This window comes from Rhizophagus irregularis, chromosome 17 (assembly GCF_026210795.1).
Source record: "Rhizophagus irregularis chromosome 17, complete sequence".
Lineage (NCBI taxonomy): Eukaryota > Fungi > Glomeromycota > Glomeromycetes > Glomerales > Glomeraceae > Rhizophagus > Rhizophagus irregularis.
In genome coordinates, this window is record NC_089445.1 from 4,369,046 (window position 1) to 4,388,216 (window position 19,171).

Here is a 19,171-nt window from a genome sequence, read left to right on the forward strand (position 1 = left end):
TATCATTACTTCCTTCAAGAAAATTTAATAAATTTTATTATTACCTAAATTACTTATTAAACAAATATTAAAATCTTCGATTTTCATCGTATTTTTTAATTCAACTTTTCAACTTCAATATTGTGTTAGGTTTCTTTCTTTTGGTTTTCACAAAAATATAAGTGAAAAAAAATAGGAACGATAATAATAAATGACTTCCTGGCTTTTCTTATATTAAATTATCCATGTTATAGTACTTTTATTCCAAGTATTTACAAAAATTAATTATATACAAATATGAAAAAAAAGTGGGCTGGAAAATGAAAATCAGCAAAATTTTTAAAGAAAACAACGAAATACAATATAATGAATATATATTATTATGTACCGTGAAACAAATTAGTAAATACTTTAGGTATTAAAGTCTTAATAAATTTTTCTATAATTAAATACTTTAATCATTCATAAAAAATTGTCTAACAATAGGTTAAATTCATTCATTGGCTGTACATTTTTGCAATATATAAAATAAATATACAATTTATGATCACTCCCATCCACAAAATGAATCCTTGATTTAGAAATGAAATGATCGACAGTTACCTTTTGGCGTTCTATTATATAAATAGTTAACACAAAAAAATATTCAATTTTGAAAAGCTTTCCCGCATTAAGAATTTTCTTGTACCTAACAATGTCTAACAAAGCTGAACTTATTAACAATTCAAATGATTGGAATAAATGGATTGAAGAAGCTATTTCTAAAAAACTTATTAAACATTATGAATATGAGTGGTTCTGGAGGCTTTGGAAAAGTTTATCGTGCAAACTGGAAAAATTCTCATAAATGTTACGCAATAAAATCTTTTTTTAATATCAGCGATGCTACAGCTAAAGCCATTGTTCATGAGGTAATTATAATGTTAAACACATTTCATTAATTAATATAAAACTGAAGTTTAGGATTTTGATGTAATATTTTATTTATTACCTAGATTCAACTTCAACGTGAAGTTGATTTTCATGATAATGTTATCCGTTTTTATGGTGTCACAACCTCCATTAAAGGTATAAAAAGTTCTTTTATTAATTTTACATCATTTAATTACTAATTTGTAATTTTTTTTTCTTTTTTAAAAAGAAAATCAAAGAAAAGAATATTCATTGGTAATAGAATATGCTGAAAATGGTACTCTCCGAAAATATTTAAAAGAAAATTTTGATAATCTTACTTGGAGTGATAAATTTAATCTTGCATTTCAACTAGCTTATGCAGTATCATGCTTGCATGATGAAGGAATCGTGCATCGTGATTTGGTGAATATTTTACAATTATTATAATTATTATGTATTTTATTTTAATGATCATTAGTATTTTATATTTTATATTAATTTAATTATGTAATTATTTATAATAGCATTCCAATAATGTGTTAGTCCATCAGAATACTATTAAACTAGCAGATTTTGGTTTATCAAAAAGAATTGAGGAAACATCCAACTCTCAATCAAAATTATTCGGATTAATTCCTTATATTGATCCAAAAAGTTTTAATATAACATCATATGTGTTAAATGAAAAAAGTGATGTCTATAGCATCGGTATATTATTATGGGAAATATCTAGTGGTCAACCCCCTTTTTATGATATACCATATAATATTTGTTTGGCTTTAAGAATTTTACAGGGCCTTAGAGAGACACCTATCCCTAAAACACCCGAAGATTATATAAAAATTTATACCGGTATGCATAAAATTACATTTTATATAATTTACAATAAACAATGATTCTAATTAAAAAATATTATTTTATAGATTGTTGGAATATTGAACCTGATAATCGACCAACTATCAATCATGTTGTTGATAAATTAAAAGCGATTATAACAAAAGAAAATATAATTATAAAAGATTTTAACTTATACGATAATAAGAAAGATATTCAATTACCAAATATCCATCAAACTCATCAAACTAATTTAGATGTTGAAATTTCTGAAAATATTATTTCATTACATGAAGATTTATCTAAAAATACTACTCAATATTTTAATATGATGAAAACAAAAGAAATAGATTTTTCAATATCATCAAGTAATCAATTTGAGAATCTAGTTAATAATTTAATGAATTTTCTTAATAATAATGAAGTAGGAAAATTGGAATTCCTAAATTATTTTAATAAACAAAATATAACTTTGAAAGAAATTAATAATTTATTATTAGATAATCAAAATCACTTAAATTATAATGTCTTACTTGGAAAATTTAATCATTTAGGAATTGGAACTGATATTGATAAGAGAAAGGCATTTGATTTATATCAAAAAGCAACAGATTGTGGAAATGTATCTGGAATAAATAATTTAGGACATTGTTATCAAAATGGAATTGGAATTGACATTGATAAGAAAAAGGCATTTGAATTATATCAAAAGGCAGAGATTTAGGAAATGCATTTGGAATAAACAATTTAGGAAATTGTTATGAAAAAGGAATTGGAACCAATATTGATAAACAAGTGGCATTTAAATTATATAAAAAAGCAGCAGATTTAGGAAATTCAAATGGAATAAATAATTTAGGAAATTGTTATAAAAATGGAATTGGTATTAATATTGATAATAAAAAGGCATTTAAATTATATCAAAAAGCAACAGATTTAGGAAATTCAAATGGAATAAATAATTTGGGAATTTGTTATCAAAATGGAATTGGAACTGATATTGATAAGAAAAAAGCATTTGAATTATATCAAAAAGCAACAGATTTAGGAAATGCATCTGGAATAAATAATTTAGGATATAGTTATCAAGTTGGAATTGGAACTAATATTGATGAGAAAAAAGCATTTGAATTATATCAAAAGACAGCAGAATCAGAAAATGCATGTGGATTGATTTATTTAGGAAATTGTTATGAAAATGGAATTGGAACTGACATCAATAAAGTAAAGGCATTTGAATCATATCAAAAAGCAGCAGATTTAGAAGATGTATATGGAATAATTTATTTAGGACATTGTTATATAAGTGGTATTGGAACTGATATTGATAAGGGAAAGGCATTTGAATTATATCAAAAAGCAGCAGATTTAGAAAATTCCGATGGAATAAATAATTTAGGAAATTGTTATGAAAAAGGAATTGGAACTGATATTGATAAGAAAAAGGCATTTGAATTATATCAAAAAGCAGCAGATTCAGAAAATTCAAATGGAATAAATAATTTAGGAAATTGTTATGAAAATGGAATTGGAACTGATATTAATAAGAAAAAGGCATTTGAATTATATGAAAGAGCGGCAGATTTAGAAAGTGCATCTGGAATAAATAATTTAGGAAATTGTTACTATAATGGAATTGGAACTGACATTGATAAAAAAAAGGCAATTGAATTATATCATAAAGCAACAGAATTAGATGATGCAAATGGAATATATAATTTAGGATATTGTTACGAATGCGGAATTGGAACTGATATTGATAAAAAAAAGGCGTTTGAGTTATATCAAAAAGCAGCAGATTTAGGAAATTCAAATGGAATAAATGATTTAGGAAATTGTTATGAAAATGGAATTGGAACTGATATTAATGAGAAAAAGGCATTTGAATTATATCAAAGAGCAGCAGATTTAGGAAATGCATATGGAATAAATAGTTTAGGAAATTGTTATGAAAATGGAATTGGAACTGATATTAATAAAAAAAAAGCATTTGAATTATACCAAAAGGCAGCCGATTTAGGAGATTCAGATGGAATAAATAATTTAGGAAATTGTTATAAAGATGGAATTGGAACTGATATTGATAATAAAAGGGCGTTTGAATTATATCAAAGAGCAGCAGATTTAGGAAATTCAAAAGGAATAAACCATTTAGGAAGTTGTTATCTATGTGGAATTGGAACTGATATTAATGAGAAAAAGGCATTTGAGTTATATCAAAAGTTAGCTGATTCAGGAAAAATGTATGGAATAATTAATTTAGGAAATTGTTATGAAAAAGGAATTGGAACTGAAATTGATGAAAAAATGGCATTTGAATTATATCAAAAGGCAACAGATTTAGGAAGTGCATATGGAATAAATTGTTTGGGAAATTGTTATTATTATGGAATTGGAACCGATATTGACAAGGAAAAGTCATTTGAATTATTTCAAAAGGCAGCGGATTTAGGAGATAGTAAGGCCCAATATAATCTTGCCTTAATGTATGAGAATATTGTTAAAAATATAGATAAAGCAATTTATTGGTACAAAAAATCTGCTGATCAAGGACATCAAGATGCTCAAAATCAACTAGAAAAACTTAAAAAAAAAGGAAATAAAAACAATTCATGTAAAGTAAATTAAGAATATTTTATTAAATGTTTAATAAATAAGGACTATTTTAGTAATTATTTATTTATTGCTTTTTCAATTTACTAATAATTTTAAGAACAAATTTTATTATTGATAAACTTATAAAATCAATTAATTACTTGTAAATTATCCATATTCCAAAATTTTATTTAACCTACTAAAAATATGATATGAAAAAATCATTTACCATTTTTCAACAATATTCTTCAATCAAACCTTAAATGAAAAAGTCTTTCAATTAAAGCTAACTATTGCCATGCGATTGGCTAAATAAGCAACATAAATATAACATGATTAGCCAAAATTTAGGCAAACTAAATGTTACGTGTAAATATTTTGATAAAAAAATACGCAATCTGATGATATTACCATGAACGAAAAAGATCTTAAATTGTACGCAAATCAAACCTTACACCGCATAACTCCACTTTGATGACGCTACTCTATATATATATTCAGAACAAAAAAGAATTTAAGGAAAAAAACATTTTTTTACCCGGTCTTCTATTAACATTATCCAATGTTAGTCTTAAAAGGGTAGGGCTGAGCACAAATTTTGCAACTTGGCGGTCTTTGGTCTATACTACTAGATATGGCACAAAATTCTAAAGGTGCAAACTTTGTTACTTTTCCAAAGACCAGCTAGGACAAACAAGATCGAAAAGACCGACTTAACATCTTTAGTTGTAAACCGTCAAAGACTTATGTTTTTACTGCAGGCCTTAATGTTACAAGCTCTAGGGTTAAAACATTTGGACTTTTAAAGGCGAAATCCGAAACTTTTCGATAGGTTAAAGCTAAGACGAAATTGGCAAAACTAGCCGCTATTGATGTAACCTTCTGAACTCTTTAAACCACGTGATATAATAACTTAATGACAATGCGATGTTACTTCAAGATGACGTAAATTTTTTATCAAAATTTTTTACAAAAATTGTTAAATTATTTAGAAATAATCCAATTAATTATACGATAAAATGGATGTGATAAACGTGTTTAACAAATAAATATATATGCCCCTGTAAAAAATCTGATCCGTGTTTTATCTTTCCATGTTTTTTATCATTTTCATGGAATTTATAGCCTTAAATCTATGCAATACAAGAATAAAAAAATTTTTTTTGTATTAACACAAGAATCCCAAGTGAAAACTTCAAGATTCGTCCATTTTAACACCACATGACAAACCTTCAAACCAAAAATAGAGGAAAACTAGGGCGGTTTAGTTGGGATGGGTATATGAAGAGAGATGTTAAATTAGCCATTCGTGCTGGAATGCAGAATGCCCTCGTCATACTTTCTTGCCTATGTATAACATTATAAAAAAATAATAATTAATATCCATAAAATATTTCGATAAATTTGAAGGTTTTAAAATTTTGAAGGGTTTTGCGAAACTAGCTTCGCCAGGTTTCTGAATTGACCTCTGGCGAAACTCTTAGGTTTCGCTCGCAACATTAGTTTGCATCGGAATACTGTTTCACAAAAGTAACTATACTGAGTACTATAATAACACAATGCATAAATGCTTATATTGGTGAATGATGCGACGCGACAAAGCATCATAGTAATAAACTTTTCAAATACAAAGTATAAATTCTGCGCGAACAGACGTTTATATCAGATTTGCATGTAGTTCTATTAATAATCCATCTTATACAACCAATATAATTCGTATTTCTTTCTATCCTTCAAGTATTTCTAACTCTTTTTGTTGTATCCTTAAATGCACTGAAGTTTTCTTATTGTGCTATTATGATTAAAATGAGGTACGATATTTTAAAAATTATTATAAGTAAATTTCATACTTAAAAAAATTACTGTCACTATCTTTTTATATAATATTCCAAATTTCAATCTCAGCGTCAAATCTTAAAATAAAATAATGATGGAGCGAGGGTTATTGAAGGCGTTGTCATTATAATTCAACCAGTATAAGTGGGGAAAAAATGGAACATGATATATCTATTTAACTAAAGACTGAAGACTAAACAATAAATATTCCTAACATCCTTACGGTCAAACCCAAAAGGTGTTGTTATAATTAGCGTTTTTAAATTGCATATCAAATATTATTTATTTATTTTATTTTATTTTATTTACTTGTTATTAAAAGGGCGATATAAAATATTTTCATGAAATAAAAAAATTTTATTTTAATAATATATATATTTTATACGAAATAAAATGCATGCTATTATAAAAGAAAAAAACTTAAAATTAATTAGCTAAAAAGATTACACGCAGCTGAGAGGGTCTTCTTTCCTCTTCTGCACCGGGTTTCTGTCATGAAAGTTGTCTATAGACTGTTACTAATAGAAAAGAATTTTTTAACCCCATTTTTTTTTATTGAATAAAAATAATGTTTATGTATTCATATATTAATGCAAGGACGGCAGACTTTTCATAATTAAAATACGACATTTTTTTTTTTATGTTAACAACTTGCATGTCATTTCTTTAAATTAAAATACGACATCCTTCAGAACTCCTTTGTAAATACACGATCACACATAACACTATAAAGTATTATGTATTTCGTGGAGACATTGAACTCCCTTTATATAAAAAAAAGTTTACCGGTCTTTTACGGTCTGTTAGAAACTAAATAATAAAAAATAATATTTATAATATTTATCTTTTATCACTTTATCAAAATGGTTTTTTTTAAAAAAATTTTTACGGGCAATAATATTTACCTTGCCATTGATTTTTAATAAACTATCATAATAAAGAAAATTTTTTTAAATAAAAATGGCTCATTTTTATATCTAGAAAAAATTTTTATTTTCGTTTTAACGATTTTTTTATTATAAATTTCTCCTCAAAGTATCATTTTAAAGAGGATAATTGTTTTATTTATTATGTACTAATATTTTTTTTTTTGCAAACAAAAAAACCACAATAAAGCATGAAAGCAAATGACATTCAAAGGAACGACTTAAATATCAATAAACGATGAAAAGAAAGTATTGATGCAGATCTTATAGGATGTTAAAGTCAGACTTGAACTTTCCTGGTGGTATCATCTTGGCCCTCCTTATTGTAAAATTTGTAAAATATATTACGGTATGTATTAAGAACCGTTGCACGATATATTTGCGATAAAGAAAGATTTTAATAAAGAGCTACTATTGTTTTATGCATTAAAAAAAGAGATTATGTAAAGAGTGCTTAATAATACAATACGTTGAGCGCATATTGCATGAGTAATGAAGTTCTGTAACAAATCAACTATCAATTTTTTTTCAAATCAAACAATAAATTTCAACGGTGCAAACATATGTGAAATACCTCAAAATTTGTCCGTCATGTCAAATAAAATAAATATTTGACAGTCTTTTAGTCACCAAATTTCTATTTAAGTCCCAAATTTATTAATGAACAGGCAAAAATGAGCCCTTTTGTACCCCAAATCTTGCGTCTAACCAATTTTTCCAGTGTAAAGATGCGTCATTATTTGACATTTTTTAGGAAAGAGCTTAATTTTTGCCAAATTTCATAAATCCACCGCAATGTGTTGAAGTCCATACATTTTTGTAAAAATTTTCACACTACATTAAAAAATATCATGGAAACTTTTTATTTCGAACCCAGAAAGTTACAAATAAATAATCATTCACATTTAGAAACTCTAATGCATGTCGGCGTTCCAGAAAGTTTTAAAAGAAAAAAATGAAGTTATCAAAAGAAAATATGACATGTAAAATGTTAAAACGATTATATGTTTTCAAAATATTTAGAAGGAATCGCGTTTTAAAGGCGCACAAATCGACATATGACTGTGATATAGTAGAACTTTGTAATTATATTGTCGTTACGCCAACATTAAATGGTCTCTTTTAGCATGTATGAACTAGTTCTCAACTAATAGATAAATTCGACAAAAAAATATTCACTATTGAAGCATGATATTAAGTACTAATATTTTCAGATGTATAAATATAGCTTTGACCTAAAATGATAAATTGGTCATAAAATTTGTGTCCATCCATGCATGAATTTTTTACCAAAAATGAAGAATTGATTATAAAATTTTGTGACCATCCAATACACGAATCATTTCATCGGAAATGAGATATTTTGTGGACGCAATTTGCTATAATCATGAAACTAGTTTAAGTTTCTATTAAAAATTATTTTAAACCCTGAATACACATCACATTCATGAATAAATTTACCTTTGTATTAATTTTAATCATATTATTGACTAATTATCATTTACTCATTATAACTCGTTTCCAATCATATTCACTACAATATGAGTTGTCTTCTTAGTACGGCGTTCAACAAAATAGAACTACAGGAATGATTTAATATAATTATTTAATATTACCATTCGTATTAATTCATTCAAAACTCTTGTGAATAACCATTATTGCTACTTTGTCCAATCATTTAGTGGATGATCAACCATAAAAAAAAAATAAATATTCGGCGAACTTTTTATCCTTGTCTCAACAAGTTATAGTAATCGAGTCTTTAATATTACTAATTAGAGAATATTCTTGAAACTTTAGCTAGGATCAGATACATTCATTACAATATGAACGGCCTTTATTTGAAAATTGTTTAACCGTACGTATCATCGTCGGTGTAAATGATGTTGTTTCCTATTACAAATTGTAAATTTTAATGCGCCATTTTTTTATTTTGATGATTGTTTGGGTTTCATAAATAAAAGTTTCTTTTTAAAATAAGGCATTTTTTTTAAAAATAATTTGCTGGTTTCTTAAAATAAATGTTTTTCATCGTAAAGTTAGTATAAAATGGGCTCCAGAACACCAGCTAAAAAATTTTTCTTACATCTTATTGTGCATCAATTAGAACAAAAGCAACTAGTTTAAATTTATGTTACTTATAAACTCGACATAATGGACAATCCGGTTCATTAATAAAATTTTTAAAAAATCCGTTATTATATACAAAAACTCAATTTCGTTATATCAATATGGTTAATATATCGAGGATCCCGGTATATCATACGACTATTATTATGTGACACTAATAATAAAGATTATTTTTTTCTTTATAATAAATTTCATGTCACGTCAAATTCTTACTAAAAAATCCTACTACTTGCGTGCTGCACATTCTTATATAAACGAGTTCGGACTTTCTTTGAATTTAATTAAATATTTTTGAACTATTCAGGCAATGGTTCTAAAGTAATTAAGATATTTTTAAGAAAATTCACTTTCGGGGGCACCTCTTAATTTTTCACATTTTAATTTATATTTATCATTTTAACAATCGGTTTAAAATTTGTTTAAAAATTAAAATTTATAATAATAATATAGCTTTAAAATACAATATCGTATGTATATATAATTTTCTAAGATATTTAATTAAATAATTAATTAATTAAAGTTGTGTATTCTTGTCAATAAAATTTGTTACGCTCAAATTATGATCTCCTTATCCTTAAATAATTATTCATGTGATTTATGAAGTTGATGCGTTGATGCAATAAACATGTTAATAATGTTTCATTTAAGCTACACAGAAAAATGATTTTAATTCGTTTTGGATTTGGATTTGCCGATCAATTGGATTGGATTGAGATCTACATAATCTAATCCCATAAGCGGATAGGATTATTAATTTTCGGTAGTACCATAATAGTATTGTGGATCGGGTTACTTACTAATATGATCAGTTTTCGTGTCATTTGATGATTATAAATAATTCTTTTTTTTTTATCGATCGATGAATTCAATTATTAATTTATCTTATGTCGCACTTAATCCAATTCCCAATTCGGATTTTTAATTTAATGAATACCAATACAGTTTAGGCTCAATCAAATTCAAATAAAATCAAATCCAAATCAGGTTATTAATATATAAATTTGGATGGACTTTAATGAAACCCTTCAGATTAGACTCATTGGAATCCAACTCAGATAATTTATAAATATGAATTAGACTCAATACAATCTCATTCATGATGTTTAATTTATAAATACAGATTAGATTTATAATCCAATCCAAATCTAAATCAGGTTTATAATTTATAAATATTCAATTCAATAGAAATTTTAGATCAGGATTTTTGATTTATAAATATGAATCCAATTCAAATCAGGTTTTTAATCGGATTAGACTCAATGAAATCCAAGACAGTTTGAATTCCAAATGATGAACTAACTATCCAACGAATTTTTGAAACTTTTGCAATTGTTTTGGGTTGGCAATATAAACTTTATTTCGTTCCACTTGTTGCGTCGATTTAAAATAATAATAATAATAATAATAAATCATTCTTTACAATATTATGTTAAATATGAATACATTTCTCATAATAATTAGTGTGTCAAACAAAAAAAAATCCTGATTTGTCGGAGTATCTTGCGCCATCATTGATTTTTTTAATATTAACCTAATTTAGGGGGCCAGAAATGACTCCATTTTATTTTCAGATTCCGCCTACAATCTTATATTTATTTATTCATTTAGAATAACTTCCAATGATTAGAAAACGATAATTAAAAAAAGAGTAAACATTAGTAAGAATATGTATTATTGAATATGTATTAGGATTTTCGGATGATGACCAAAATAGGAATGCGGATCTTCTGGGAGGTTCTAGACTAGTCTAAATCCGTAAAAATTACTATAAATATCTAGAACTTTCTCGAATAAAGAAATTACTAGAAAAACTTTACTTATAAATTGTCTAGAACTTTCTTTATTAAAATCCATAAATATGATAAGAATTTTTTTTTCTTAGTTTTAACAAAATAAACTTTTTTAAATACAAAATAAACTTTTTTAAATACGTAAGAAAAAAAAAAATTTTTTTATTCTTTGTTAACACCAGATATTTTTTTGAAATTCCTTTTCTTTTGATAAAAGATGTTTACTTATCCAAGTTTCATGTACGAACCAAGTACTCCACCATCATTTTATCCTCGTACAAGGAATTATCCATGTTCTTATTATCATAATAATTATAGCCCATTTTATAATCAACCTGAACTTTTTTATTATTCTACTCCGCGAAATCATTTTCCATTTGATGAAGAAGACCAAAGGGAACAATTATTGAGGGAACAATTTTTACGAAAACAACAAGAACATGAAAGAGAACAAGAATTAGAACGATTGAAAAGATTTTATGATCATAAAGCAAGGCAACAGAAACAACCGGAAGCATCAACATATAACACCAATTATCAACCAAAAAAATCGTTTAAAGTAAAAATTCAAAGTGATGAGGACGAAACAAAAGCTAAAATCAATGCAGCTCATAAAATATATAATTTTATTAAGAATCAATCAGCAAATAAACAAACTCATAAAATATTAAATAAATTATATATACTTCATAAAATTGAGAATGAATTAAAGGAAATTCAAAAAACGAAATATTTAGGAAATTTAACATTTGATAAAGAAAATGGGAAACAAATTTTACCAATTTCAATCGACAATAAAAATTTCTTGGAATATGAAAATAAAATTGTTAAATCATTTGATAAATTGGATGAAATACAAAGCGAAGGTGTTGATATTATTCGTGATAGAAGAAAATTCCTTGTAAAATTTGCTCAAACGTTATTAGATGAATTGGACATTGAAAAAGAAAATCAATGGAAAGTATTCAGTGAAAATCAATCAAATTTGAATACAACAAATGATGCCGCTCCAATTATAACCCCTATATCAAAAAAATTAGAATCAGAAAAAATAGAAAATCCAAATGAAAATGTTGATACCTTTTTACGAATAATATGATAGTTTTTTTTATATATATATATTTTTTTAGATTTTTTTTCATATTACTCAATAATTAATAAAAATGAAAATTATTGCTTCCAATAATAAAATGTAAATTTTGCTTAATATAAAGCCAAATAAATAATAAAACTCAATTACTTCGCTTTATGTCTATACGTTTTGAAAATGTTTAATGACTATTCTTTAATATTAATGAGAAAATGATTTATTATTCCAGATGTTTCCCTAATTTTACATCCAATACTTTCTTAACACTTCCCTCAATATACCAATATTTCTTCTTATATGGTCCGCCAGCAAAAATATCATCTATATCTTAGCGGCTACCGACTGACTGATCAGAATCATTTGCAACTTTATCCCGTGAATAAAATATTAATTTTATCGAATTTAAACGTTTTGGCCAATATTTTGATATTTTTGAATCCAAAAAAAAACCGTTTTTCTCATTATCCCTGAAAATTCCATAATTAAAAACAAGAAGTATTTAAGTTTAAAGAATTTTCTCGTTTCTATGAATATTAGAATATATACTCAGTCTGCGCAGTCGAACGGTTAGGAAGTTAAAAAAAAAAAATCTCGTCACGCCAATTATCACGTGAAAGTGAAGTAAGATCCTTTGACCTTCATATATTTAATATGTACAGGTTAAAAATATCACAAGGAGGATCACGTCCCATTTTTTTTGTTAGACCGTAGATTCACTTTAACATAAGATATATTATTAATTATTTTCTGGATTAATAATCCAGAAATATATTTTGTGATTTAGCCAATATTAATTATTTACTTAACCTATAACTAGTTATATAAAAATTAAGTTTTGTTTCTCAATTATAAGCGCCTATAAACAAGAGACGGCGCTTAAGTCTAAATTATCCGTCTGATGATTTTTTCATGATAGTTTATGTTATTTACTATATTATACTACATTATACTTAATATGTACTGGACCAAGATGTCCAGTATTCAATAATATTTCAATTTCACATGACTTTTTTTGGTCGAGGCATCGGGTGCAAGGCGGTGTAACGAAATTTTATTACGATCACATGAAAGTTACTATACCGTGAATTTCAGAATATCGGGTCATTCGGGTGCGGTCGTGCAAACCGAAGCACAATAAAATTATTCGCAAAAACAAAAAACATTTATAGTTTCATTATCATGCATGTCACTGCATGTAGATTATAGAATAAATAATTGTTCTATTTTTGTAAATGGGATTTTTTAATTTTTTAGATTTAAGAACAATAAGAACAAGAAAACAAAATTCACTTTTTTTTTGTGAAAATAAAGGAGAATAAATGATTTTAATTTTTTTAGGTGAGAAAAAAAAGAGATATATATATATACATATAATTATTATACTGTAATCTTAAATTTTCAGTAGATTTGACATTGTTTCACGTTCTAATACAGCGCTGATCCACGCCAATGGCATGTTGATAGTGTACGTATTTATATTTATACGAAATTTAGGAAAATGCTATAAGTATAATTTTTTTTCCGGTTTTTTTTTATTTCCGCAGTAATAAACCTTTTTAAGTTTGATCAACCAAATATTTTCTTGTATCTTAATAACGTAACACAACACAAATCAAAATGTACGCCATGTATTTAATCTAACTAATTATGATACTTGCTAATAATTTTTTTAGTAAAAAAAAAAAAATTTTTTTTTTTTTCAATTAGCAAAATGTCTCAACTTCTCGCCGACTGTATTAACGATATTCTTGGATATTTGGATAGAGATAAAATTACCTTACGTTCATGTTTATTAGTCAACCGACTTTGGTGTAACATTTCAGTTAAAATATTATGGAGTAATGTTTGGAATTATGATTCTAGTAATTATAGCACTTTAATTGCTTGTCTTCCGGATGAGTCGAAAGAAATTTTAAACATAAATGGAATAATAATTTCACCTCCAACATCAAAACCTCCAATGTTTAATTACGCATCATTTTGTAAAGTTTTATCAGATTATCATATTAAATGTGGGATTGAACGCCTTCTTAAAAATAAATCTATTTCACCAAAAGATTTAACCGTTAAAACCGTAGCTCAGGAAATATATAAATTGCTTATGAATCAAATTTCTTCTTTAAAAACATTACATATTGATCCATTATCAATGAATATAATATTCACTTCATATCCTGGATCACAAGAAAGTTTGAAATATCTCTCAGAATTATGCTGTCGTTCAAATGTTTATTCCGAGTTTTTTCATCAATTATCACAAATATGTTATAATATAAAAGCAATATGTGTTGTAATTGATCATCATATATCAGATGGATTGATGAATTTAATATTATCTCAAAATAAGTTGAAAAATTTGATATTTCATCAATCTCACGATCGTGAAGTTTTAAAAAGTATAATTCCATTATTAGAAAAACTTTCTGATAATACTTCAGTTAAATTAGGAGTATATGAAATAAAAAATTTTATACCATTACCATTTCCAAAAAATTTACGAGAACTTCTATTAGCATCCAATAATGGTAATTTTACTGAGGATACATTTAAAGAATTACAACGTGTTATCTTTCCAAATTTACAAGTTTTAATATTTAGTTATTTGGTTCCAAAAATTGAACATTTTAATAATTTCTTGGAGAGAAACGGAGAGAATTTGAGAAAGCTTTATTTAGAAGATTGTACTAAAGCCTTAGATTTAAATTTATCTATATCAAAATTTTGTCCAAATCTTGTAGTACTTTCCACTTCAGTATCCGGTTATGATGATTTGAAAGTTATTTTTGTTAATTGTCAACATTTAGAAAGTATTAAATTAATTGATCAAAAAATGGATATGAAAGAATTATTTAATGTTATCGTAAATTATTCACCCAAAAATTTTTTTAAATTAATACATCATTATGATCATCAGATGGAATTACAATTACTTCCAGAAGTATTAGAATGGTTTTTTATGAGTTGGAGTAATCGTGAACAACAAAAACCATTTTCTTTAATTATTATAGATTTCTTGAAATCATCTAAAATTATGAAAGATCATGAGAAAAAGAAAATTATTGAAAATTATATTAAATTAGGTGTCATTAGGAAATTCAGATTTGTAGTTTATAATGAAGATTATTGAATAGATAGAGTATTATAGTATATATATTTTTTATATTATATATGTATGCGTATAAATCTTTTATAACAAATAAATTTATTTTTTTTTACGATAATAAATGTAAGGCGTTAAGTATTTTTAGGATGTGCTTATTTGTCGACAAATGGCAAAGATAATAAGTGACGAAAGTAATATTATTTCAACTATAATTGCATTACCAATAAATTTTACAGAGTGCTTATTTTAAGCCTATGAACGATAAATTATTTTATTTTATAGGATACAAAATTAAAAATATACGTACTGCGTTTGTTTATACGTGATATTCTACAAATTTCTAAGACCGATCCAGTAACATCCAAAAAAAAAATTTCCGCAAAACGGAGTTGTAAAATTTGAAATTCAAGTAATTATTTTAATAGATACAAAAAAAAAATAATTTGAATTCTAACATTAATTATTGTTTTCCAAATACTTATATTCGTTAAAATTATTGAAATACTTTCATTTAATTGCACTTCTATGTTTTATCATAAATTCCTTTTTGCTACCTCAAATATTCTGCGTTAAATTCATCTTATTTTCTGCTACTACCGACGCGAAAATACATTTATGATGGGAGGGAGAGATTTAAGTAGCATAGTACTATTTTTAAAAATTCTTTTGTATATATTCAATCGGCGAAATGCACATCGCTATAATGTGATAGGTTAAATAAATGGGTAGTAAATAGTGGACAATGAAAATCCATATCATAATGTGAAATTTAGTTTAATTTCTTACATCAATTAACCTGTTGCGTTGCAACAGGATTAAATGAGTTTAAATCAATATAACAATAAAATCTTTGCTTTATATTTAAATAAATTAGATCTTATATATTATTAACACGTTTTTATTTTAATTATATGTTGGTCCCAAACATAAGAGGTAAAAGAGCGAAAAAAAGAAAAAATAGAAAAAAATTAGTAAAATAAAAAAATTATAAAAAAATAAAAAATCACGCTTACCGTAAGACTGCAGTGTTCGATCCAGATAGTAGTATCCAGATCTAAAACCTAAAAGACGAAATAAATAATAACTGATAACGATAATATACCTATACATATATAAATTTACCCCTTTTTTGCATTTAATGGTGGCCAAGGTCCTCATAATTCTGGCCAAAATCGCTTAATTCTGGCAGGGATGCTTATTTACTAACCGCAAAATATGGTAATAAAAAAAAAATATGTATAAAAATAAATGAAAAAAATTCAAAAAAACTGATTGAAAAATATTAAAAATTTATTAAAAATTTCGGTTAAAAGATCCGGTCTACCGAAAAAAGAATAATATTAAAAAAAAAAAGATCCAGTCTAAAAAGACCGAAAAATATTAAAAAAAGATGTTTACAGCTGTTTTCATACTATTCGAGACAAAGTAAAATTTTGAACCCGATATCCGGTCCGGTATGTCGGATGTCGGATTGTCACGTTATATTTGCTTTGTTTATTTCATAACGATAATAGTTAAAATAGTTAAACGATATAATTCATTGATTCATAATTCATATCATATTTATATTTATTTTTCCAAATATATATATATATATAAAGTCTCAGACTACATCTTTAACTTATAGTCCTAATATTTGTCCGATATGTTTAGTTTGTATAACTTGTGCAAGAAGTGGAAATAATTGTATTTGTGCATCCAAAGACTCTTATAAAAAAATCAGGAGGATCACTTCGCAAACCAATTACAAAAAAATGATATATAAAATATAAGAAAGCAATAGATTATGCCTTTCTTGCATGGTTTAAAGCTAGTGTACCTACTATACTTAAAGTTCCTGAGAGATCAGATTTTGTTAACATATGCAAAAGCTGCATCAACAAATATGAAATCAAAACAACAAAAAAAACAAATATAGTTATCTTTGAAACCGCGAAGGTTAGTCCGATAGTTATATCAGAAGATAAAACCAATGTAGAAATGAATAATCTTATTCCAAAACTCATATCTAAGGAAAGTAAAATCTTGATTCACGTGACAATCTGACATCCGACATACTAAAAAACGGCTGTAAAATCAATGTTCGGTCGATCTGTAGATGATTAATCCATATAGATGTTGTGCACGATTGCCCCAAATCAACGATCGGCCTAAATTATCGGCCCATCTTTATAATGCCTTAAGAATTTTCAAAGCATTACCTTTCACATATAGTAATCATCGATGATTAGGCCGCACCAAACCTAAACTTTGTTTAACATAACGGAGCCATGATTTATCAGAGGGGGGGGGCGCATTTGAACAACAGTTAAACATATAATAAATCACGTGATACACATTATTATTTACTGTATTTATTAATTAAATTATTGAAATACAATTAACAATTCCTTACTTAGCAAATCACATATCAAACAAAATTTAATCAGTCAAACCAATGGGTTTCAATAATTGTACAAGCGGATATGGTTGGATACAATGTCTCCACTTTATTTTTTCCATCATCAACCATAGAGCGAAGCTATGGGCATCTTGACTGCCATTATTACGTTACCATACAACAGCAGTTGCACTATCTACACAGACTCCCGCAATAATTGTATTTCTACATTTTATACACAACTCAATACCCCAACATATAGCCCAAGAAAACAACTCAAACAAATAACTTCCTCATGATTTGGAAACTCATCTTCCGGATTATCAATACACGAAGCATTCATGTTGAACTCAGAAAAGGTTACTGCTCATACCAACAACACTTTTAACGATCACGCGGATCGCCTTACTAAAGCTGGTGCTGACGTTAAAGATCCTATCGTAGTCAATTACAAATTTTTTGCTCCGACATCTTTAGGCCTCATTAAATGGAACAAATTATATATAATCGATCAAAATGTTAGACACACAAGCAAAAATATTCAACTCATTAATCAATCGTTCCTCTCTACAACCCATTGAACGCAACATCTTAGAAGGCCACATAGATTGGAATTTCACCAGCAAATGGACACATATAATCCTACAACGTCACCCACCAGCGAACGTCTCTCTAAATCTCAAGGATCACGCATCAAAAAATAAAACCAACACTCGACATATTACAACGCAATTATCCCAAACTATATCCAACTCATCAATTAAGATGCAGAGGCTGTGACCACAATGCTGACTCTAATGCTCACATCGGCATATGTTATCCATTATGACCAAACACAAGAAACTTCTTCACAACAACATAGAAAAACATGCTATTGGTCTTACTTTCGACCTTGAAAGACGTCTAGACACGTCCCCACTTTTCAACATCATGTCACAAATTTTAGATCATTCCCCAACTAATTTGCCCTTTTACTTATTAATACACAACCTAATCCCAACTGAATTGACCTCCCTTTTGTATAATTACATAGTACACAAACAAATTCGTGATCTAGCCTTCCCTGAATTTATATCTCCAATTTGCAAGATATCGACACTTTAATCTGGAAAGATTACGCTTATTCTGGGAACTTACCCTAGGAATAACCAAATTAAAGAAGAAATATTATTACAAATTTCACCAACGTCATACTCGCTCCAATAAAAGACAATGTCCTGGATCTTCTGCTGATACTACTTCTTTTGGTTCGTTTGATAGGAACTAAACTATACCATCTTCTGTCAGAACTCCTCGAATGGCCCTCTACAGCAACAACATCTCACGCTTTAATGAAATGGCTTACATTTGACGGACGTCTAGTAATTTTCTACACGGGGGAGATTGGACTATCTATAGAGATTTATCTACTTTTCTTTTACTTTATAATATAGATTCTTTTAATAATGTTTCTTTTTCTGTAACTTTATCACTTAATTTTCCTTTTCAGTTTATTTTTTTATCACGGTTCTTTTATTTTTCTTTGGTGCGTTCGTTCGAATAAAGGTTCATCCCGCTCGTTTCCTCTTATTTACACCAAGGTGACATCGCCACTAGGGCGTTTTGATTACTAGT

General features: G+C 26.8%; 3 protein-coding genes across 3 annotated transcripts; all 3 read left to right on the forward strand.

The window, feature by feature from the left end:
* Positions 1 to 761: 761 nt before the first annotated feature.
* On the forward strand, positions 762 to 4,335 carry OCT59_009641 (uncharacterized protein; the record flags this gene model as incomplete). Its single annotated transcript, XM_025330199.2, has 6 exons — positions 762 to 890; positions 975 to 1,047; positions 1,121 to 1,296; positions 1,398 to 1,725; positions 1,797 to 2,357; positions 2,420 to 4,335. 6 exons carry the CDS (start codon positions 762 to 764, stop codon positions 4,333 to 4,335), a joined length of 3,183 nt encoding a protein of 1,060 aa, XP_025182784.2.
* Positions 4,336 to 11,086: 6,751 nt separating this feature from the next.
* On the forward strand, positions 11,087 to 12,083 carry OCT59_009642 (uncharacterized protein; the record flags this gene model as incomplete). The annotated part of the gene is made up of 1 exon (XM_025315417.2): positions 11,087 to 12,083. The coding sequence occupies exon 1, from the start codon at positions 11,202 to 11,204 to the stop codon at positions 12,081 to 12,083; it is 882 nt and encodes a 293-aa protein (XP_025182783.1). The 5' UTR covers positions 11,087 to 11,201.
* Positions 12,084 to 13,775: 1,692 nt separating this feature from the next.
* Positions 13,776 to 15,241, forward strand: OCT59_009643 (uncharacterized protein). Its single transcript, XM_066133719.1, has one exon. It carries the CDS (start codon positions 13,786 to 13,788, stop codon positions 15,199 to 15,201), a length of 1,416 nt encoding a protein of 471 aa, XP_066000134.1. The 5' UTR covers positions 13,776 to 13,785; the 3' UTR covers positions 15,202 to 15,241.
* The last annotated feature ends 3,930 nt before the right edge of the window (positions 15,242 to 19,171 follow it).